Source organism: Nelumbo nucifera, chromosome 3 (genome assembly GCF_055504915.1).
Source record: "Nelumbo nucifera cultivar China Antique chromosome 3, China Antique-T2T, whole genome shotgun sequence".
NCBI classification, from domain to species: domain Eukaryota; kingdom Viridiplantae; phylum Streptophyta; class Magnoliopsida; order Proteales; family Nelumbonaceae; genus Nelumbo; species Nelumbo nucifera.
In genome coordinates, this window is record NC_142651.1 from 25,244,581 (window position 1) to 25,269,249 (window position 24,669).

General features: G+C 38.1%; 2 protein-coding genes across 7 annotated transcripts in view; both read left to right on the forward strand.

Annotated features, from left to right (window-relative positions):
* The first annotated feature begins 3,047 nt into the window (after positions 1-3,047).
* On the forward strand, positions 3,048-5,400 carry LOC104592875 (Pentatricopeptide repeat (PPR) superfamily protein). The gene is made up of 2 exons (XM_010252437.3): positions 3,048-5,114; positions 5,191-5,400. Exons 1-2 carry the CDS (start codon positions 3,303-3,305, stop codon positions 5,260-5,262), a joined length of 1,884 nt encoding a protein of 627 aa, XP_010250739.1. The 5' UTR covers positions 3,048-3,302; the 3' UTR covers positions 5,263-5,400.
* Positions 5,401-5,795: 395 nt separating this feature from the next.
* The window catches only part of LOC104594410 (DExH-box ATP-dependent RNA helicase DExH3-like), a 37,001-nt gene continuing 18,127 nt past the window's right edge, over positions 5,796-24,669 (forward strand). For 2 of the 6 annotated variants that reach the window (XR_016084316.1, XR_016084315.1), the window contains exons 1-4: positions 11,937-13,090; positions 18,696-18,884; positions 19,000-19,159; positions 19,238-19,368. Coding sequence is in view for 3 of the 6 variants with exons in the window: in XM_088901739.1 (XP_088757865.1) it covers positions 13,043-13,090; positions 18,696-18,884; positions 19,000-19,159; positions 19,238-19,368 (528 nt within the window). In the remaining 3 variants the exon portion in view is untranslated. Of the gene's footprint in view, positions 5,930-11,928; positions 13,091-18,695; positions 18,885-18,999; positions 19,160-19,237; positions 19,369-24,669 lie in introns of those variants that run through there. The other 4 variants (XR_016084317.1, XM_088901741.1, XM_088901740.1 and 1 more) reach the window with 3 other exon arrangements.

The following is a 24,669-nucleotide window of genomic DNA, read 5'->3' on the forward strand; positions in this document are numbered from 1 at the left end:
ATAGTATATATGTTGAACAATACTTTTTATTAGTTTAAGACCCTAGGCTTGAAAAATTTTTACAACAACATGTAAATCCCTTTAAAAAAGTTTCTAAAAATACTATTAGAGAGATGTGTTATCTTTTTTGCTCATATAAGCAATTTAATTTCTACTTTGTCAAATTTTAATTCTAAAATTACACTTACACTTGATTTTTGGACTTTCAAATATAATATGAGTTATATTTGTGCCATGGTGCATTTTATTTATGAACCATGGCTTTTACAAGAAAATAAGTTTAAGTTTTACAATACTTGAGTGTCCACATACTAACTTGACAATTGTTGAATATTTTAAATACTTTACATACTAATGGTGTTCAAAATAAAGTTATTTCTATTAATTTTAATAATGATTCAACTATAAATATTTTATAATGTTAATTAAAACCATTTTCAAATGAAAAATTATTTCATATTAGATGTGTATGTCACATTTTAAATTTATACGTACGAAAAGCTTTAAATATTATTTCACCCCATATTTCTAAAATAAAAAATTGTCTTGTGTATATTAGAACTTTTGGAACAAGAAAGAAAGAATTTAAATATTTATATCATCAATATGGAATAAAATATAAAAACTTTGTATTAGATGTTAAACATAGGTGAAATTTCACATATACTATGTTATATAGTTGTATTTCATATAAAGACATTGTTACTAATTTTTATAATGAGAAAATGCCCAATGATTTTATAATTGTTGAAGATTGGGAAGTTACAACTTATATAAAAGATTTTTTTTACAACATTTTTATGATGCACCTAATTTATTTTCATGTGTTTATTACTTAATATCTTGTGTTTTAGTTGACCAATTGTATATAACTAGTGAATATTTTACGTAGAAATGATTTAAAATTAAAAAAATGTTATTAATGCATTAATTAAATTTAAAAAATATTTTACCTTTATATTGCTTAGCTCAAATATTAGATCCAAGCTTAAGATTAAAAGAGATGGTGTATATGTTTTACTTGAATCTTATTATGAAAATATGGGAATTGACATTGAAGCAAAAAATGAAATAAAAAACTTATTATTTGAAATGTACAATATATATTAATTACAAACATTAGAAAATAGAAGAACTTGTCCAGGCTTCACTACTAAAATCACTAGCATTGATAGTGGAATTGGGGTGAGCTTTCGGCCTATTCAGTTAAAACCAAAATTTAAAAAACCGAGTTAAAAAATAAAAACCAAACTGAAATTGAATTATAGAAAAACCAAAATAACCGAAACCAAAAGGTTCAGTTCAGTTTTCTGTTAAATCCAAATTTTAATAATATATACTTTATCATATATTATAACATATAATACATATTATATATTATGAAATCAAATTTCATTTTATTATATATTATATATTACATATTATATATAATAATAGAAAGTTCGGTTAATTGAATTTCTAATTCTAAAAAATGAAACTGAAAACTGAATTAACCGAACTGATTTAACTAAAAACCGAAAAAACCAAAACCAAAATTTTCAGTTTGGTTTTTTGGTTTTAACTGAATAGTGCTCACCCCTAAGTGGAATAGACAAACTTTGGTCATTAATAAATAAAAGGCAATAATTAGTTACCACTTCATTAGCAAGTTCATCTACTGAATTTTATTTTTATTTATAAGCTAATTTAACAGATTTTCTCACATCTAGGGATTTATTTACTTTTGATATTTTAACCTATGGAAATAACATAGAAAAAAATTATCTAGTGCTTGCCGTCATGATACATGAACTACTTAGTTCAAATGCTAGGGTATCAAGAGAAGTTGTATAAATGATAAAAGTTTAAGGATATGTATATGCTTGAAGGATTAAGTAGATGTAGATGATAGATTGCAAGACCAAGGAGAGCATGGCACTTTTAATTGATGGTTCACTAGATAATGCAGAACAAAATCAAAGAGATAGAGGAAGTGAAATTTAGAGAAAATATTGAAATCAATATTTTTTTGAATATTCAATAATTGTACAACATTTTAAATCTTAATTGTAAATTTTGTTTTTCAATTTTAGTTAAAAGTTATTTGTGATTTTTTTTTCAATGTCATTGTAAATTTTTTATTTTCAGTTGTATTATGTTATTTTATCCCAATTCCACTGTGATTTTTTTTTCAATTTAATTTCATTACTTCATATATGATCAATTGTATACATTAAATTCAAATGAAATAGTTTTTTTTTTAATTTTCTTTTCAACTTTTTGTTTATACCGTAAGTGTTTTTTGTTATTTATTCAGCAAAAAAAGTAGAAAAAAGTAAACATAAAAGGAGCAAGCCATAGCTTGGTGGGATGTAGGCTGTGCTAAGATTCCCTTTTGAGGGATTTTGGGCCAAGCAATCATGACCCGCAAAGGCCCGCATGCTGGCAAGCACCTCTAGGTATAGCTAGGGATGATCATGGGTTGGACCTGGGTATGGGGGTTTTAATTTAACTTTATAATCAAAATTACAGAAAAAAAAAGAAGCTTAAAAAATTGCAAAAAATATTTGAAAATTTATTGTGTGGGTTTGACTATGATACAATAAAGACATGGTATCAAAAACACAAAAAAATTGTATCCAATCAATCTTTACCATAAAAGTGGCAACCAATCAGGTGGGATTTATCAAAATTTATAGGAGTTTTGATTGGTCAAAGCTGTTTGTAGTGTCATGTTTTTTTGGCAACATAGATTTTTCGTTATTGACATGTTATACATCCCAAGTATATTTAGTAAACCATAAATACATATTTCACTTGCCATTTATATTTAGTATGCGTGTATATGCACAGAATTGCCAAACTGCGCCTAGGGCTTGCTTGGCCCGGGCATGGCCTGCATCTTGTGTGGGTTTGGGCTAACCCGATATCACCGGTGATGAACTCGGATCGAACCTAACCCGATACATGATCACCCCTAGTTGAGGGGTTAGAGAGGGAAATAGAAGCTGCATTTGGTCACAACTCTTTTAACACGAGGTCCGAATCTAGCAGTAGCAAGTAGCAACAACTATTCTAAACGAGCACGACACAAAACTTAAACGGTTAAACCAGATGCTGAGAACATCTCCCTCACTGGTCATAACTCAAAACCCTCCCAGTCCCAACCCCAACTTCTCAAAATTCCTCAACCCTTCATTCTATTTTCATGGTACTCCTCTTCCATCTCGTCGTCAACCTCACTATCCTTGCAGACTCCTCCCCTCCCAGTCCCAGAAGAAAAGGTACCAAAGATTTGCATATTTGGACTTCCTTCCATTTCAATGATCTTTCCAGATCAGCTTCTGTTTCGTCCTCACCTGATCGATAGCCTATCATCCTCTTCCTCCTCCACATCAGAACCTACTTCGCTACTAATGACCCTCTGCTTTAGAGCTTCAAAAGCTCTTGCCGCTAGGCAAAACGCTAGCTTTCTCAAGGTACGCCTCCTCTTCTCCCTTTCTTTTCATTCTTCTTCTTCTTCTTCCCATCACCCTCCCTCCAGCAACAAAACTTTCTCAGAGACCCACTTTCAAGAGCTAATATACAAGACCATCGACAATAATCCATGGGCTTTTACGCACAATTTTTGGGTCTCTGATCAATTCGAACCTGTGATTGTCGACCCAGACTTGTTCCTGCGAGTCTTGAAGTCTATTCGAAGGAGACCCAGAATCGTATTACGGTTCTTTCTGTGGGCGGAGAAGCAGCCTGGTTTCATACGTACTGAGGTTGCATTTTGCTCGGTTTTGGAAATACTGGCAGAAAACAATCTTATGCGCTCAGCTCATTTGGTGATGGAGAGGGTTATCAGTGTTAAATTGCATGGAATTGTGGATATGTTGGTTGGTGGATATGTGAGCTCGGAGGTTTCGGTTAAGCTCCTTGATCTTTTACTTTGGATTTACACGAAAGGATCAATGATTGACCTATGTTTATTAACTTTTGATAAGATGGTGCGACATGGGTTCTCCCCGGATGTGAGCAACTGTAACAGAATCCTCAGGATCCTACGAGATAATGACCTTGTGAACAAAGCGAGAGAGTTTTACAGGGCAATGAGCGACTACGGGATCCAGCCAACTATTGTTACTTATAATACCTTGCTAGACTCTTTCTGTAAAGAGGGGGAAGTGCAAGAAGCGCTTGACCTTCTATCGGAGATGCAGGAGAGAGGATGTGCCCCCAACGATGTCACTTACAATGTGTTGATCAATGGACTGTCAAAGAAAGGAGAGTTAGAGCAAGCCAAGGGGTTGATTGAAGAGATGCTGAGTTCCGGACTGAAGGTCTCAGCCTTCACATACAACCCTTTAATTTGTGGTTACTATGAGAAAGGCAAACTTTTTGAGGCTTTGGGCCTTGAGAATGAAATGGTATATAGGGATGTTTCCCCTACAGTTGCGACCTACAACACAATTATTGATGGGCTCTGCAAGTGGGGAAGAATAGTTGAAGCTAGGAATCGATTCTCTGAGATGTTGAAGAAGAATTTGGTGCCAGATATAATTACCTACAATGCTTTAATTTATGCATATTGCCGGGTAGGAAACTTAGCTGAAGCTTTCCAATTGTTTGATGACCTAAGAAATAGGAACCTAGTTCCTACTGTTGTTACATATAATACCTTGATTGATGGTCTATGCAGATTGGGGGACTTGAAACATGCTCAGCAGCTCAAGGACGAGATGATCAATCAATCAGTTTTTCCTGATGTCTTTACTTATACTATTCTTGTAAATGGCTCCCACAAGATTGGAAATCTACTATTAGCTAAGGAGTTCTTCAATAAAATGCTGGATGAAGGAATCCAACCAGACTCATATGCATACACAACTCGGATAGTGGGTGAACTGAAGCTTGGTGACACATCTAGGGCATTTAGTCTGCAAGAGGAAATGCTAATGAAGGGATTCCCACCAAATATTATAATTTACAATGTTTTGGTAGATGGGAGTTGCAAATTGGGAAATTTAGAAGAAGCATATGGGTTGTTGCAGAAGATGGTTCAAGATGGGCTAGTGCCAGATCATGTGACATATACTTGCATCATTCATGCTTACTCAGAAAGTGGATTTCTCAGGGAAGCCCGAAAGGTATTTTCTGATATGATAAGTCGAGGGTTATCTCCTTCTGTTGTGACCTATACAGTCTTGATTCATGCTTATGCAGGTAAAGGGAGGTTGGATTTGGCATTTAAGTTCTTCAGAGAGATGCAGGAGAAAGGTGTCTTGTCGAATGTGATCACCTACAATGCTCTAATAAATGGCCTGTGCAAAGTGGGACAAATAGAAGAGGCTTACAGGTTATTTGTTCAGATGGAAGAGAAAAGTCTGTTCCCAAATAAATATACCTATACTTTATTGATAAATGAAAACTGCAACCTGGGTAATTGGCGTGAGGCTTTTTTATTGTACAGCCAAATGCTGGAAAGAGGAATTGAGCCTGATTCTTGCACACATAGTGCACTATTGAAGAACCTTAGCAGAGACTGTAAGCACAATGCAGTTCATTACCTTGAGGATATAATTCTAGGCAGTTAAGAGGATGCAAAGGCACACACTTAATGATCCTGATCCTGCAGTTGCATGTCATACAGGATTTCTCAGATGATTGATGATGAGGAGCAACCTCTCTTTATATTGCTCCAACGGTCCAACCATGAAAATGCTCCTGTTATCACAAGATATATTGTTTTAAGAGTTCCTCATGAGGATTTCATTCAAGGCAGCGAGGCTCATGACCTGCCTGCACTGCACCAGGAATGGGACTGGCTAGTTGTACTGATCATGGAGCTCCAGATTGTATTGTAAATTATACATTGTCTGATTTCTTGGGACAAATAATCCACTTACATAGAATCATTTGAAGGCATGAAATCATGTTAGATCCCTTTCTTGATGAAATCCAGGTAGACTGATGAACAGTACTTGGCCAGCTAATCTTTTATGTATTTGAGCGACCAAATTCTATTTGAAGAATAAACTAACAGGTGTAGGGGGATATGAATTTGTAATTGCATCACGATATCTTGACACGCACCTTTTATTTAAGGCAACATTAATATATTTTGAGGAGATTACAAGCAGGTAATGACTTAATGAGTCATGGCAAGGGGATGAATAAATTAAGGTATAACTTAAAGAAATGCCAAGTAGATGACAAGCATGTAATGAGTAGGTGACAAGGGTTGAGGCATTGAGGTGATAAGTAGCTAACAAAAATGACGAGGCAACAAGCAGCTGACCGAAGTGGAGGCAACAAGCAACAGATAAAAGTTACTTGCTTATTAAGATCTCAGTTGAAATCTGTGTATTGTATTATATTCTGAGGACAAAGAAATTTGGATATTCTCTTGTGTTAATGAATATGGTTAGTGATAACCGAATTCTAGAGTGATTCTAGGTCCCATATTTATTCTTCATTTTTTTTCTTTTTATCATCTCTCTCTCTCTTCGAAACTGTAAGGTAAAGTATTTCGGGCCCGTTTAGCAAGTCTTTTTGGGAAGATCTTCTGGTAGCTCTGACAGTCAAAAGACACATTGAGCTTTTGCATGAAGATCTGAGCAGCCCAAAGCTCGTTTGGAAGATACACGTCTTTCCGTGCGTCTTTCTGTGTCTTTCCACGCGAGAATAAAATGCAAAAGACGCGAAAAGCTTCATTTGGAGCTTCCTGAAATCAGCCCAAAATGGGCTTCTCGCATCTTTTTGGCATTCCGGCTTTTGGCGGCTAGATCTTCCATGAACCAAACGGGAATAGACCAAAAATCGGTCTGCCCGGCTTGTAAACAGCCAAAAGACTGCACGGAAAGACGCACCAAATGGGCCCTTCATTAAAGTAAAAAAGCCAACAACTAAGAAGCCCCTGTACAATGAGATATGAACAGAGGATGTACAATTCAGCCCATTACAGCCAGAAATCCCAAAGAGTCAAAAAAAAAAACACTATCTACTCCTTACAAAAAGAAAATCAAACTCAAAAAAGGAGCTAGAATGTCTGCTTCTAAACAAAGGTGAATTGCCAACAATGAGTGAACCATCCCCAGTATTTTCTTAGCACTTCTTCCTTTGAAGCATGCATTCCTTAAAAAATTCTGTTCTTTCTTTCACTCCACATAGTCCATAGTACAGCTGCAGGAAGGATGCTCCTGCCACCTTTCCAGCCCTGCTTAGACCTCCTAGACACCAAGCCTCTATGAATCCCTTCAAATCAACTGGGAAACATGGTTTAACTTAAAAAAAATGCAACACTCTTAACCACACCCAGTGAGTAAAGTCACAATGAATCAGCAAATGGCTAGATGACTCCACATTTCCATTGCATAGAGGGCAAGCCATATCCACCACCTCTAAACCTCTTTTAGCTAAATTCTCTTTGGTTAGAATCTTATCTAGCACTGCTGAGCATACAAAGAAGGCCAGCTTAGAAGGTACAGCTCTAATCCATATCCTGTCACTTGGAAAAGAGGTGACTTCCTCCCTTGATATAACATTGAAAAAAGATTTCACATAGAAAACGCCCGATTTCTCAAAACTCCAACTTCTTTTGTCCTCCCCCATTTCAGCCGTCTTTGAGTCATATAAGAGCTGGAGCAAGCTGATTAAAGATGACACCTCCCAATAGTTTAAATTTCTCCTGAATTGAGGGTTCCAAATGCAATGTCCATTCTGTCTTTCCAAGCAATCAGCTACTGTTGCATTCTTGTTTGTGGCAATTTCGAACAGTTCAGGGAATAACAAAGTCAGTGAAGGGTCCTCTTCACACCAGTGATCCTTCCAAAAGAGAACCCTTCTGCCTTTTCTCACTTTGTATTTTATATTTTATCCATCTCCCTCTCTCTCTAACACTGATCTATACCACTTCAAAGAAGATATTTTGTGCCTCGGAAAAAAGTGGATTGATCTGCACACGGACTAGTAATTCATTGATAGGGAAGTAGATTTTCAAGCTTGGGTCTTAAACCTTATCAATGCTATTAGTTTTACATCATGGATGCTGTTACTCATGTCATAAACACGGTGTTTCCTACTAATTGCACTTGTTTCTCTGTATAGTAGTCTGATTTAGAAATTAGAACTTCAATATTCTTACAGATTTGCTATATGCATGTGTAATGTTAGTACACATTTGTTGTGCTACTTGTTTTTACTTCTGTGTTCTTACTTTACCCAGTAAATTTGTACATTTTTTCTAGGTAATGAACATTAGGCCAATTCACTCCACAATGATAGGACAAAGATGAATGGAATTCTTTGCTTGGTCCATGGCAGTTCATCCAAGTTCTTAGCCTTTAAATTGTACTCTTGACAATTGAGCTCAATACATTCTTCCTGAAGTTTTGCCTTTGGATTGCTCCTAAAAATCCTCTGGTTGTGTATTTGTTGATCTTGTGGTGGTTAATTGCAATGCCAGCCATCCATGAGTACAACTCTTATCATTCGCAGAGAAACTACAACAGTTCCTTGTCTCCGCAGACAGGACATCAAAGGAAGAACAAGAACCAACCTCAGAAGACAGTCTGGAGCATATTCAGAACCAGGTGCCGAGCAGTGCAAATGATGAGGCTGAGCAGAGTGTGTGGGAGTGGAGGTTGGTTATAACAGTTAATAGAGAGGTTAAAGATCGGAGGAAATTGTTAGATACAGCGGTGAATAAATTGAAACTAAAAGCTGAGGTAGCCTTAAAACCATTCTCAGGCAGGAAGGTGATTCTGCTCGTTGGTGATGAAGTAAAACGGGGCTTCACGACTTTCGAATACGAAGAGGGGCTGGTCCAAGTTCAAAATTGGAAGCCACTGTGTAATGAGGTGGAGCATGAGGAAATGATCCTAGGCAGAGGAGGAAACTTAACCAGTTTGTGGATGCCTTTGAGATTAAAGAGATCCCATTGTCACATAGCAGATTTACATGGTCCAACCTCCAAATGAATCCTGTTTGCTCTAAGCTGAACAGATTTCTTTTCTCAAATGATTGGGAAGAGCAATGGGGAAGCTTGACATCTAGAGCCCTTCCGAGGGTGACCTCTGATCATTAGCCTATTGTGATGTAAGGAAAAATTAAGAAATGCAAGGCCTGCTCCATTTAGGTTTGAAAACATGTGGCTAGGTCACCCAGGGTTTATTAGGAAAGTCAAAGAATGGTGGATCGAGAGCAATCCTACAGTTGAGTGGAGTGGAATGAGATTCCACAAGAAGCTCCAATATTTGAAAAATAGAATTAAGGATTGCAACATCCTAGAATTTGGGAGGTTAGAGGATAGGAAATAATCTGTGACTGCACAAATTGAAGAGCTAGACTTGAAGGAAGAGAGGGGATGTCATACAGAAGAGGATAAGGAGCTTAGATGGAGATTGCAGAAACAGTTAGAGGATTATCTGCTCAAGGAGGAAATAAGCTAGAGGCAAAAATCAAGATATAAGTGGTTGTAAGAGGGAGATAGGAATACAAATTTTTTTCATGCTGTGGCAAATGGAAGGAGGAAGAACTTCATCTCAAGTTTGGAAATTGAAGGAGTAACATTATCTAATCAAAATGAGATTGTAGGAGCTTTTGTTGAACATTTTAAATCTATCTTTAGAAGACCCATAAGTAATAGAGTGTGGATTGAGGGACTAGATGGGCCATCTTTGAGCTTAGAGGATAGGTAGTGGTTGGAGAGGATATTTGACTTGGAAGAGGTGAAGGAGGTTGTTTTCTCTATGGATAGGTCAAAGGCACCAGGCCTAGATGGCTTTACAATGGCTTTTTATCAGGATTGCTGGGAGATATTGAAAGAGGGTCTATTGATGGTGTTTGATGAATTCTATAACAAATGAGTGATCAACCCAGTTCTAAACTCCACTTTCATAGCCTTGGTTCCCAAGAGAAAAGAAGCAAACCACCTGAGGGACTTTAGACCAATCAGTCTTGTAAATCGTTTATACAAAATCATAGCAAATGTGTTGTCTCCGAGGATTAGGAAGGTGCTCCCTACCATTGTAGCAAATAATCAAGGAGCTTTTGTAAGGGGAGGGCAAATAACAGATCAAATTCTTATAGCAAATGAAAGGGTTGAGGATTTCAAGATATCAAAGAAAAAGGGGGTTTTGCAAATTGGATCTAGAAAAGGCTTATGATCTAGTAGACTAGTCCTTTCTGTTGGAGGTGATGATTAACTTTGGGTTTGGAGATAGATGGTGCAGTTGGGTGATGGGATGTATTCGGACTTGTCATTATTCTATTTTGGTGAATGGGATAGTAGAGGACTTTTTTCGGCGTTGAGAGGAATCAGACAAGGAGACCCTCTTTCTCCTTTTCTGTTTACCCTGGTTGCAAAAGTGTTGGGGAGGCTAATTTCTAGAGCAGATTCTAGGAATCTAAATGGGGGGTGGAGAATTGGGAGGGAGAATGTACCACTTACTCGTAGTTTGCAGATGATACAATTCTTTTTTGTGAAGGTGGGGATATTGATTGGATTAGGAATTTGAAATTCACTATACAACTTTTTGAGCAAATGTCAAATCTTGAAGTAAATTTTGAGAAAAGTTGTATAGTGGGCATTAATTTGGGGGAAGGGGAGACACTGGAGTGTACAGTGTCCACAAAGAGGGGGCTTTTGGACCCCAGTAGTGGAGAGATTTGAGAAGAGACTTGCCTCGTGGAAGAAAAATTATCTTTCTCTTGGAGGGAGAATTACCCTCATAAGGTCTGCCTTAGCTAACTTGCCTATTTACTTTTTATCGGTATTTAAGATCCTGGTAGGAGTGGCTAGTAAGCTAGAAAAGTTAATGAGAGATTTCCTTTGGGAACCAGGGGAAGAGAAAAAGGACCATAAGGTTGGGTGGGAGGTGGTGTGTAGGAGCAAGGAGGGAGGCCTTGGCATTGGGAACATAAGGAAGATGAATTTGGCTTTATTAGGGAAATGGTTGTGGAAGTTCTCACCGGAAAAAGAAAAGTTGTGGGTTAAGGTAGTAGGTAGTATTCATGGACTTGTAGAGAATGGATGGGACTCTGGCATTTTGGCAAGGGCTACAAGGGCATCTCCATGGAAAGCAATCTCACTTTTCTCCCTGGATTAGGTATGACTTGCATTCTGGCCACCTTACAAATTCTAGGAACAAGTTTGGGTTGGGGATTCCCCTTTAAAAAAATAGTTTCCAGCTGTCTTTGCTATCTCTATCTTCAAGAATGAACTGGTATCTACCTTCCTTGTACCATCTAACTCTTCCTCCGAGTTTGGTTGGAATTTAGGACTGAGAAGAGATATCGGGGATATAGAATTGGATAGTACCTTATCTCTTGTTTCAATCCTTGATGGAATTTTCCTGGAGCCATCAAAGGCAGACAGTAGAATTTGGACCCTCTCTCCCTGTGGTACCTAGTGCATCTTTCTTTAGAGTCATAACACAACCTACTGTTCCTATTGTCTTGTCTTCCCTTGTTAAAGAGGTGTGGTGTAAACCTATTCCTCTGAAGGTGGGAAACTTCTGTTGGGAGGCTTTTCTGGAAAGAGTTTAATACAGGAGATTTGCTTCAAAGAAGAAGACCCAATAGATGTTTGTCTCCTCATTGGTGTGTTCTCTGCAAACTGGTTAAAAGGAGACTCTGAGACTGTAATAAACTGGTTAAAAGAAGACAACTCAAGATTATGGAGCTACAAAAATAAAAAGAGGAAATTTAAATGGTTGACCAAAGACATGGTTCAATGCACATGGATAAAGAGAAGCGCAAACTCTTTTGCAGATGGCTTAGCTAGACAAGGGGTGAATAGGAGTTCTGTTTTTTGGGCTCAGCTGTAATTGTTTTTGTTTTTTGGGTGTCTAGTGACAGTTATGGGGAGTTAAGCTATTTTGGCTCCGTTTCTATGTATTTTCAGTCTTTAATCATTTAATGAAATCTCTGTTATTGATCAAAAAAAAAAAGTAACTCTTATCTACAAGATAGGTATTCTCTCTCTCTCTCTCTCTAAGTGCATGCCTAAATACAGTGAAATGAGCACGGTTTATTGTCATTTTCTCTCAATTCCCTATTTACTGTGCTGATTGCAGAAAGCCAGTGAAAAAACTGGGAGAAATTTGTTGGCTTTCCCTTAATAATTGGTCCAAGGCATTCACGGAGTTCGCAGATTTAGACTCTTCTTATTTTTTGCAATCATTGGAGATGGATCATAGTGGAAAATGCTAATGTAAAGTCTCCTATATAGCTGTATGGATTTCTAATACTGGGGCTTCCTCTCGTAGGCCTTTTTGTATAGAATGGTGGAGGGTCTCTCCCTCAGCCAATATGCTTATTTCTGAATATAAGTACACATTTGCACAGATATTTTGCTTTTCAGAAAAAAAAAGCGCAAAGTTGAAGACCCCCATGCAAGATATTTCTCTATAGATTTTCCTTGATACTCAAAATAGTGTGGCCAAACAGACTTAAGAAAGGGATATTGGGGCACAGGGAGAATCAGATAATAGACACACTGATGCCATTAAATAAGTCAGGGAGGCTATTAGACTGAACTTTCACTACCTTGTTCAAGGGCTATTATATTGAAAAATGAATTAGAAATAAGGATTTAAGATTTGGTTATGCTTCTGTCCTCATTTTCATTGGTTGTATTATTAAGGGCATTTGTAGGATTTATGAGACCATTTTTGTACAAGATAGACAATCCATGAAAGGACGGGCATGACTTTGCATTTTCAGGACACTTCTTGCCACCTTCTATTGATCTCTTGAAGTATTTGTTGATGTTCTCCCACTTTTTTATACACTTCTTAGCACTCCGGCTATAGCCCATGGCAGACATTGCAAGAATATTTCTTACTACAGGCAGACATTCCGGACAGTTGTTTGAAACTTATGGTCCATTGAGGTTCGAAGTGTGATAAGGGCTTGTACCTCAGATTTTGGCCATCTCTTGTTGCTGGTATAAAAAATATAATCTGTCTTATCATGTTTCTCATCTTTGTTCTTCTCCAGGGTGCGACAATTCTGGAGACTGAGGAATGTAGAACTGCTGACCCCAAATTCTTGTGTAGCACTGTTGGGCCAGATGGGAAGGGTGGCAAATGCTTTGACTGATTGTTTAGCCAAGCAAGGGGTAAATAGGGAGCATTTGTTTTGGGCTCAATTTTAGCTTGCCTTATTTCTTAATAGCTTGCACCTCTCTTAGAGATGCTTGTATTGCTTTGATGGTTTGACCTTTTGAATTAATACATTATTCTTCATTGATAAAAAAATATTGGGCCAGATGGGCCATAATTTATTTTATGTTAGGGAGCTGTTAGCATCTTTTTATTGCTTATTTAAGTAGTCGCCTCCTTAAGGGAACTCTTGTAAATATACCAAACTTTCTAGTTAGTACTAGAAAAAATTAATTAGGGGCCAGGATGAGACTAACATAATTTCTCATCTCCTCCTTTCGCTCATTCTTCTTCTCTCTCTTCTAGTCTTCTCTTTTCTATTTTTGGTCTGATTTCTGTTTCTTTTCTTTCTTTCTTCTTTTTGATTATTTCAGATTATACTACTGCTATTTTTCTTCTTTTTATATGAAAAAAAGAGCATAATCTATGAGATTTCTCTTGGGTCCTCATCTTCTTATCCTTCTTGACCCTCTTCATCTCGCTTCTTCCATTCTTCTTCTCTCATCATCCTAACCCTCTCTCTCTCTTCTCCAATATCTCCATCAAACTGTCTATGAATCTCTTCTTGCTTCTTTGATTATCTTCAATAATTTATCCAAGAAAAGCTCAAGCTTCTTCTTTGTTTTTCTTTTCCTTCTACAATTCATGGATTCTCCAATGCCCTCTGACATTGAATCATCATCATCATCTTCAAAAGAAGGGCTGAAGTCGGACAAGAAATCAACTGGGTCAGTACTTGGGCTGATAGTTTGTCTTGGATTATGCACAGGTTCTGGGCTTTGGATTCTATTAACATCCAAAGACAAAGTTTCAGAACTAGGATTGTTGTTATTCTGATTAAATAAAGCTTCATTTTTTTTAATCAATAACTGCATAATTTCATTTTATTGAGGAATTAGAAAGAAGTGCCCAGAATAGAGATTCTCTCCCCACCCCTTCTTTGGCTAAAACATCAGCTACTGAATTAGCGCAGCATTTAATCCTCTTGAAGGAGATTTCCATATCTGTTGTCAACCGCCTGATTTTCTTCTTTTCATTACTATATGTCCACCTGATTTTCTATATCCAAAGCTTCAAGTTCACCAACAAACTTGTATGTTTTACACCTTTGCCACCTGCTTGTCTTTGTTTATTTCTCTTGTAATACTTGTAAGTGTTCTTGAATGTCACTGCATTATTTTGGGTTTCTGTGGTACCCCAGTCCATCAAGTTTCCTGATCAGTTTCATTAGTGTTGGGTCGAGTGATTAAGTGTTAGTGGGCTTATTGGTCATTTCTTGTCCTAATTCTATTGTCTGTTACGGGCCTTTAGTTATTGGGCCTAAGCTGGTTTTTATTTGTACTAAGTGTCCCATCGCTAATCAAGGGTGTGAATAAACCCTAGTTGATTCTAGGTCAAAGTAGAGAAGAATAAAGAAGAAAGAAAAGAGAAAGGAGAGAAGAAGAGTGTTCGGCCAGACTAGAGAGAATGTGAAAAATCACTCTCCTAGTCGACCCACTTGAATTTTATTCATAAAACTTAGAGTTACAAGAAAGACAATTTTGTCCCTCATAGAAGATGGGACAAAACTTAAACTTAGATACAATAGACCTTTCACTTTCAAGAAGATACACCAGAATGACCAAAATACCCCTGACTCGAGCATTCTAACACTCCCCCTCAAGCTGGAGAGTATATATCATAGTCTCAGCTTGTTACAAATGTAATTTATTCTTCCCCGAGACAATCCTTTTGTGAAGAGATCTGCCCACTGATTTCCTGAGCTCACATGAGATGTAGTTATTACCCCACTTATCACTTTCTCTCTCACAAAGTGACAATCCACCTCAATATGTTTAGTTCTTTCATGGAAGACGGGATTGGATGAGATGTGAACAACAGCTTGGTTATCACAATATAGTTTCATGGGTTTGTTAATTGAGAAACCCATCTCCTGTAGTAAGTTCTTCAGCCATACTAGTTCACATGTGGTATGGGCTATAGCCCTGTACTCTGCTTCTGCACTACTTCTTGCCACCACTGTTTGCTTCTTGCTCTTCCAAGTTACAAGATTGCCACCCAGGAAGGTACAATACCCTGTGGTTGACCTCCTGTCTGATATAGAGCCAGTCCAGTCAGCATCTGTGTACTCTACTATCTCAAGAGTTCCTCCCTTTTGATATAACAAACCATGACCTGGAGCACCCTTTAGGTACCTAACAATTCTCAGAACAGTTTCCCAGTGAGGAACCCGGGAATGTTGCATAAATTGACTCACCACACTCACAACAAATGATATATCTGGTCGGGTAATGGTCAGGTAGTTCAACTTTCCCACCAACCTTCTATATCTTCCAGGATCATCAAACTCTTCACCTGCATCCACACTTAACTTGACATTGAGTTCCATAGGAGTCTCTGCTGGTTCAGCACCTAACAACCCTGTTTCTTCAAGTAGATCAAGAACATATTTTCTCTGACATAGGTTGATCCCCTGTTTTGACATCGCAACCTCTATTCCTAGGAAATACTTTAGCTTCCCCAGATCTTTCGTATTGAAGTGGTCCTGTAAGAATTTTTTCAGCCTGTCAATTCCATTGTTGTCACTTCCAGTTATGACAATATCATCCACATACACGACTAGCAAGATTTTCCCATCCTTTGAGTTATAGCTGAACACAGAATGATCAACTTGACACTGTTTCATCCCAAAGGCCTTCACCACTTCACTGAACCTACCAAACCATGCACGTGGAGATTGTTTCAGTCCATAGATTGCCTTTTTGAGCCTGCACACCTTACCAGTCTCCCCCTGAGCAACAAACCCTGGTGGTTGCTCCATATACACCTCCTCAACAAGATCACCATGTAGGAAGGCATTTTTTATGTCAAGTTGTACGAGAGGCCAATCATACATAGCAGCTAATGAGATCAACACCCGAACTGAACCAATTTTAGCCATAGGAGAGAATGTCTCCATATAGTCCACACCATATAACTGAGAATATCCCTTGGCCACTAACCGTGCCTTCAATCGTTCCACACTGCCATCAGGAAGATGCTTCACTGTATAAACCCATTTACACCCAACAGTGTGCTTACTAGGAGGAAGGGTGGTGAGTTCCCACGTGTGATTATGTTGTAGAGCAGAGAGTTCTTCTTCTTCCATGGCTTGCCGCCAACCTGGGGAGGTAAGGGCTTCCTGTACAGTCTTGGGAATGGGAACCGATGAGAGTAATGATATAAACTTGCAATGAGAAGCAGAAAGGTGAGCAGTGGAAACATAGTCCGAAATGGGATGAGAAGTACAAGTATGTTTACCTTTCCGCAAAGCAATAGGGAGATCAAGATCTGAGGGAGAGCAGTAACAGGATCTGTCGACAGGTGCTGAAGTGGAGGAGGGGCCGAAGCACTTCTGCGGGTATACACTTGAGTAATTAGCGGCCTCTCTGTAGTAACAGGCATATGATGTGCATCTGCAGTAGGAATGGGAGCTACGGGAAGAGGGTCCACAACCGGTACAGGAAGAGGAACCACAGAGGGAGAAGAAGAGACCCCGACATCTGAGAAAAATGGAACTGATTCAAAGAAGGTGGCATCAGAGCACACAAACGATTTATGAAATTTTGGGTTATATCACTTGTACCCTTTTTGAGTCCTCGAGTAGCCAAGAAAAATACACTTCGTAGCTCGAGCATCTAGCTTGTCTACTCCAGGCCCCAAGTGTTGAACAAAATAAACACAGCCAAAGACTCTTGGGGTGAGAGGAAATGGAGACAAAGTGGGAAACAACATAGAGAAAGGGGATTGACTTCCAAGGATTGACATGGGCATCCGATTTATCAGAAAACAAGATGTAAGAACAACATCACTCCAAAAATGCTTTGGGACATGCATATTGATCATCAAGGACCGAGCAGTTTCAAGAAGATGTCTATTTTTCCGTTCAGCTACACCGTTTTGTTGTGGGGTGTAGGCACAAGAAGTTTGATGAATTATTCCATGATGTTCTAGGTATTGCTGAAATGGTGAGAAGATGTATTCTTTGGCATTATCGGAGCGAAGTATTTTCATATGAACACCAAATTGAGTGCGTATTTCAGCATGAAATTTCTGAAAAATAGAGAACAATTCACTACGGTCTTTCATAAGATAGATCCATGTCATCCTTGAAAAGTCATCAACAAAGATTACAAAATACTTAAACCCATTGTATGACACCACTTTAACTGGACCCCATACATCAGAATGAACTAAAGCAAAAGGACTTGAGACACGACTATCAATTCTTGGACTAAATGAGACTCGATGATGTTTTCCCAACTGACATGACTCACAATCTAATGATGAAAGATGACTCAAGGAAGGAACTAGCAGCTTCAAAGCCTTGAGAGAGGGATGACCAAGTCTGCAGTGCCATTGGAGAGGAGTAAGAGACGACTGAAAAGCCACTGGGGGGCCACCACCATCAAGGTAATACAAATCACCTGCTTCATGCCCTCCACCAATCTTCTTCCCCGTCTTGAGATCCTGAAACACACAAGAAGAAGGAGAGAAGAAGAGTGTTCGGCCAGACTAGAGAGAATGTGAAAAATCACTCTCCTAGCCGACCCACTTGAATTTTATTCATAAAACTTAGAGTTACAAGAAAGACAATTTTGTCCCTCATAGAAGATGGGACACATAACTTAAACTCAGATACAATAGACCTTTCACTTTCAAGAAGATACACCAGAATGACCAAAATACCCCTGACTTGAGCATTCTAACAAAGGGCATTCTAGTCTTTTGCCGTAATTTCATATTGTTAATACAAATATTAGCTTCTAGGGCTGGCTGAGATTGTATTGCTGCCCATTCATTGATCTCTTCTCTTCTATTCTCCTCTCTTCTCCTTCTTCTACTTCTGCACTTCAGCAAACAATTAGAACACTTGAGGGAACAAAAGAAGAGAACAGAAAATTAAAGATCAAGACAAAATAAACCTCAGAATATATAATTGAAACAACGGAAAATTGAGACGTCACAATTCATAAACTGATTTTGAATGTAAAAAAAAAAACCTTTCAATGCCCATCCATCTAATCCTTAAATGCCAGAGCAAGGGGATTTATAGAAACAAGTATCCGCGACATATGATTTTACAAATAAACGTTTATTCACGATAAAAGTGGTTTGCAGCATTTATTGAATTTCGAGGGCATACACTGTCCAACATTTCATTCCATGGTATGCTTGGCATTTGAGTCTAACAAGAACTACTTGCAAGAATAAATTTTGGTCTAAAGTTCTTTTCAAAACTTCCAAATTCCATTTATCAGTTTCAACTTTCCAAAATTGCATGTTGTTTCTCAACTTCAGAATATCAACTAAGGTAAATGATATTTTTTCCTTCTAGCATTTTTCTTGATTGCATATAACTTGTAGTTCATGTGTGAGTTGTTAATTATGATTATGCAGGTTTAGTTAAGTCATTGGTTTTTTGTTACTTTTTCTGCCTACTTCTGTTAGTTTCTTTTTTTTTTTTTCTTTTGATGATTTTGTACATTTAATGATGGCAAAATTTTTATGATGGTTTTACAGGTTGTTGTCATCTCGGGTGAAACTGGTTGTGGAAAGACCACACAACTTCCTCAATATATTTTAGAATCTGAAATAGATGCTTCCCGTGGAGCTTTCTGTAGTATTATTTGCACCCAGCCTAGACGAATATCTTCTATGTCTGTTTCTGAAAGAGTTGCTGCAGAGAGAGGGGAGAAATTGGGTGAATCTGTGAGTTTCTTCTTTTTAGTGATTGTTAGAGTACTTATTCCTAAACAACATAAACATTTTCATCCTTGATGGAAATTGAAGAATGAACTTATTTTTTCATTTTCATTTTTGAAAGGTTGGATATAAAGTGCGACTAGAGGGTATGAAAGGAAGGGATACGCGCCTCCTATTTTGTACTACAGGCATCTTGTTGAGGAGGTTATTGGTTGATAGAAATTTGAAAGGTGTAACTCATGCCATTGTGGATGAGATTCACGAACGTGGAATTAATGAAGGTATTCATAGCTTTAATTCATGCTATGCTGTTGGATTTGTGTTATTTGAATTCTTACCATGGCCTGGGTCAATGCCAGATTTTCTGCTTATTGTCCTAAAAGACCTCCTTCCTCATCGGCCAGAACTGAGATTGGTTTTGATGAGTGCAACCTTAAATGCAGAAATTTTCTCATCCTACTTCGGTGGGGCTCCAATGATACATATTCCAGTAAGTTTGAGATGCTAAGAAGCAATGCCATTTATTTGTCAGAAGCAACATATCACATTGTCATAGTAAAGTTTGCTAAAATGATTATATAGTTTTTGGTTTTCTGAATAGTTAAGAGTTTTAATACATGCATACATGTATGTATATGTGCGCATTTTTGTGTCATGGTTCTTTTTTATCTTTTAGAGCTTGTCATTGAGAATTCCAGATTCTCCTAATAATCACAAGCTCCTTATCTTCCTAATGCTCCTACCTTTCGTATTCCCAAATTCATTATCTTCTTTGAGCTCCCAACTCTTCATTTTCCCCTTCTCACCTGCATTCATTGAATGCTAAGCCAGCATTATTCCTCTTGCTACTATTGTTCTGCTCTCTAACAAAGATATGCCTGATCTTCCCTATCAACGGACACTTGGATCTCATAAACTCCACCTGCATAAAACAGCTGAAGAATATGTAGCACCCTTGCTCATAGTTTTCAAGGCGCCAAGGTGAGGCTAGGCAACAAGGGGGCGCCCGCCTAGGCGTTGCCTAGGCGATGGATTTTTTTAAGTAAAAGCTTCTATCCTAGGGTAGTTTCCTAGGTTCCGTAATCATATTTCCTTAAAAAAATATAGGGGCTGAACCCCTATTTCTGTTATAGGAAAAGAAGAAAAGAAAAGGTGGAAGAAGAATAAGTCACTATATACAGCATTTAGCAATCTTTGTGTTGATTAAACCCTAACAAATAAGAAAATAATAAAAAGAAATTAGTATATAAACACACAAAATGAACATTATAGTTTAAAAATGTCTATTTTATAATTATAACCTCACAAAATTAAGAATATAGAGGTTTTTTATAGCACGCTATAGAAAACTTGGCGATTAGGTGAGGCGCCTCCAAGGGCGCCTTGCCGCTTAGGCGTCGCTTTGACAACTATGCCCTTTCTGATATTTAGTTATAAACAAGGTTCAAAATATTGGCCGATACGTATCCTTCCGGGACCCCTCCGATACACCCCTACAGTGGGTGTATCGGGGGTCTGACCAGTTTAGGGGGTGGAGGAGCTCTAAACTAGCCCCCCTGAACCGGTTTTGAAAAAGAAAAAAGCAAAAAAATAAAGGTATCGATTCACCCAATATGCCCCTACCGGCGTATCAGGCATATCGATATTTTGAACCTTGGTTATAAATATTATTTTATGATGGTTTGTTTAATATTAAGGTAATAGTTTACAATTTAAAAGATTTTGGAGGACTGAGGAATATGTAGAGATATATCCCAGTTATATTTTGTGCCAATACTTGGAAATGTTGGAAAATATTTAGAAAAAAAATAATCTTATAAAAATTATTTAGAAAATTTACTAGAGCTCTGAAAACAAAATAAAATAAACCAAAAAAACAAGAAAAAGCAGAAGAAAATAAGAGTTGAATGATGGCTCAAGGGATTGAGTAGGAAGTGCTGGTGGTTATTGATTATGATTTTGACCAATTTGCCTATCTTTTCAATTTGGAAAGATTACGATTTGAAAGTTGTGGATGGAATTTTGCCAATGATTCATGTCTCTTGCAAGGGCATGAATGTTCCCATTTACCTTTAAGAATGCTTCCAGTATGGGGATCAAGGTTTTAAAAACATCATTGATCCAGGCAATCGAACTGTTTTGACCCAAGAACCAGTCACACTACCGGTTCTGTTTATCACCGGTCTGTTTTTTCAAAAAAAAAATGTTGATTTGGTTAAAAAACTACTAACTCGATGGTCGAACAATTGAACCATTTGGCCCAGGGCAGCAGTTTGTGGGTTGACTTATTAACTTTAATAATTTTTGATTTATTTGAAAAACTGGCATTATTGTCATATCTCATCAAATCATTTATATATAATTTTGTTTTGTTCAAAATTGTAAATGATGACAATATTGTCATATCTCAACAAACCTCTATTATTTTGTAATATTTTTTGTTTTGGTATTTCAAAATAAATCTGTTACACCTCTCTCTCTCTCAATCCTAACCCTTATGTTTTCAAACATTTTATATTTCATTTTGTTAAAGTGAGCCGAATAGGGGTAGTTTAGTCATCTTATGTTTGTTAAGTGGTTTGCTTATGTGGCAGTTTTATTAGAGACACTCTGCCCCACACTTAAGTAAGGGTAGTTTAGTCTTTGTAAATGTCATTAGAATTTAATAAATATTAAGGGGGTCGACTGAATGGGAGGATGTCAGTTTTGCAATGTGAGTCATGTCAGTTTGGGAAACATCGTCGTGTGTTCTTCAGTCCAAGAGTTGAGAGTCGTATGTTGAGTCATTTTTCTTTGGTTCATTCAGATGTTTGGGGTCCAATCAAAATTGTCTTATAATGGGTACAAGTATTTTGTCTCCTTTATTGATGATTGTTCAAGAATGACATGGATTTACTTAATGAAAGAAATAAGTGAATTATTTTCCATTTTTCAAAAATTCCATGCTGAAATACGCACACAATTTGGTGTTCCAATCAAAGTTCTCCGTTTAGATAATGGTCGTGAATACTTTTTACTTCATTTCAACAGTATTTAGAACAACATGGCATTATTCATCAGACCTCATGTGCATTCACTCCTCAACAAAATGGGGTAGCTGAACGGAAGAACCGTCAGCTTCTTGAACTGCTTGGTCTATTCTTCATCACATGAATGTTCCTAAACGGTTTTGGAGTGATGCTATACTCACTGCATGTTTTCTCATTAATCGGATGCCCTCTTTCATTCTTCATGGTCGGTCCCCCTTCTCTATCTTGTTTCCCACTTTATCTCCATTTCCATTAACTCCTCGTGTCTTTGGTTGTTTGTGCTTTGTCCACAATTTGAGTCCTGGAATAGACAAGCTAGATGCACGCTCAATTAATGTCTTCCTTGGCTACTCTCGGACTCAAAAATGGTACAAGTGTTATAATCCCATTACCCGAAAGTGCTATGTCTGCCCTGATGTCACCTTTTTTGAGTCTATCCCCTTCTTCTCAAGACCTGAAGCACCTTCGTCTCCACCCTTACTTCCTCTTCCTCTTCCTGTCAGTGATCCAGTTCCAGATGCTGTTGTTGGAGTAGACTCATTACCTCATCCAGTGCAGATCACCACCGAACGACCACCGATCCGGCAAGTGTATACACGTCGAACGACACTGGCCCCTCCTCCAGCTTCTACCTCATCTGCGGATCCTCTCATGGCTCCTATTGCTGAACCTTCAGACCTTGACCTACCCATTGCCTTACGGGAAGGTAAACGCAGTTCTACCCTCTATCTCATTTCCAATTTTGTTTCATTATCTCGTCTTTCTACCTCACATTGCCAGTTTGTTTCACTTTTGTCCTCTATTTCCATACCTAACAATGTCCAAGAAGCTCTTAGTTCACCTGGATGGCGGCAGGCAATGGAAGAGGAACTTTCTGCTCTTCAACATACTCAAACGTGGGAACTTACTACTCTCCCACCTGGTAAGCATGTTGTGGGATGTAAATGGGTGTATACTGTGAAATACTTTTCAGATGGTAGTGTGGAGCGTCTGAAGGCTAGACTTGTTGCTAAAGGTTACTCGCAGTTGTATGGAGTGGACTACATGGAGACATTCTCTTCGATGGCTAAGATTGGCTCTGTTCGTGTACTAATTTCCCTGGCAGTTATGTATGATTGGCCTCTGTTTCAGCTTGACATAAAAAATGCCTTCCTCCATGGTGATATGGTGGAGGAGGTATATACGGAGCAACCACCTGGGTTTGTTGCTCAGGGGGAGGATGGTAAGGTGTGCAGACTGAAGAAGGCAATTTATGGGTTGAAACAATCGCCACGTGCTTGGTTCGGGAAGTTTAGCGAAGTGGTGAAGAGTTTTGGAATGAAGCAATGCCAGGTTGATCACTCAGTGTTCAGCTATGACTCAGAAGCTAGGAAGATCTTATTAGTGGTCTATGTGGATGATATTGTCATTACTGGCAGTGATAAATTGGGGATTGGCAAACTAAAGGTATTTCTGCAAAATCATTTTCAAATAAAAGACCTTGGAACATTAAAGTGTTTCTTGGGAATAGAAGTTGCCAGATCAAAACAAGGTGTAAATCTATGCCAAAGAAAATATGTTCTTGATCTACTGGAAGAAACAGGATTGTTAGGTGCAAAACCGGCTGAGACCCCTATGGAACCAAATGTTAAGTTGAGCAGTGATACAGGAGAAATATTTGAAGATCCCGGAAGGTATAGACGACTAGTGGGGAAGCTGAACTATCTGACTATCACGAGACCCGACATCTCCTTTGCAGTCAGTGCGGTGAGCCAATTCATGCAGAACCCCCGTATACCTCACTGGGATGCAGTTCTTAGAATTGTAAGATATCTGAAAGGAGCTCCAGGCCGTGGACTATTGTATAAACGAGGAGGAAAACTTGAAGTAGTTTATACAGATACAGACTGGGCAAGCTCAGTGAATGACAGAAGATCTACTACAGGCTATTGCACATTTCTTGGAGGAAATCTTGACGTGGAAGAGTAAAAAGCAGACGGTTGTGGCCAGAAGCAGTGTTGAAGCTGAGTATAGGGCCATGGCTCACACTACCTGTGAATTAGTGTGGTTGAGGAATCTCCTACAAGAAATTGGGTTTCACATGGATAAACCTATGAGATTGCACTGTGACAATCAAGCTGCACTCCATATCTCATCCAATCCTGTCTTTCATGAGAGAACAAAGCACATAGAGGTTGATTGCCACTTTGTGAGGGAGAAGGTTCTTGCTGGAGAGATAAATACAGAACATGTGGACTCGAATGATCAGTGGGCAGATTTGTTTACTAAAGCTCTAAGCTCAGGGAAAGTGAACTATCTATGTAACAAGCTGGGATTATATGACATATATTCTCCAGCTTGAGGGGGAGTGTTAAAGTGAGCCGAATAGGGGTAGTTTAGTCATCTTATGTTTGTTAAGTGGTTTGCTTATGTGGCAGTTTTATTAGAGACACTCTGCCCCACACTTAAGTAAGGGCAGTTTAGTCTTTGTAAATGTCATTAGAATCTAATAACTATTAAGGGGGTCGATTGAATGGGAGGATCATCAGATTTCGACAGACCCTTCTTTTCCTTCTTCTTCCTCTTCTTCTTCCTTCTCTTCCTGGTTCGGGTTACTGTAGCAGCATTCGAAACACATTTATTTATTTATGATGCCATGGGTCGATCCATTTGATCTGATGGTTGAACCACTGACCTGGAAACCGGAGGCAAAAACGGTTCGATTTTCAGGTCGGTTTTTAAAACATTGATGGGGATAAAGAGAAATCACTGCTTTTGATTTT

What these genes read in the sequence shown, in the direction of transcription:
- LOC104592875 (XM_010252437.3), top strand. Translation starts at nt 3,303, where the DNA reads ATGATCTTTCCAGATCAGCTTCTGTTTCGTCCTCACCTGATCGATAGC. An exon ending in TTCTCAGGGAAGCCCGAAAG is followed by an intron (nt 5,115 to 5,190) that starts GTATTTTCTGAT and finishes ATGCTTATGCAG; the next exon opens with GTAAAGGGAGGTTGGATTTG.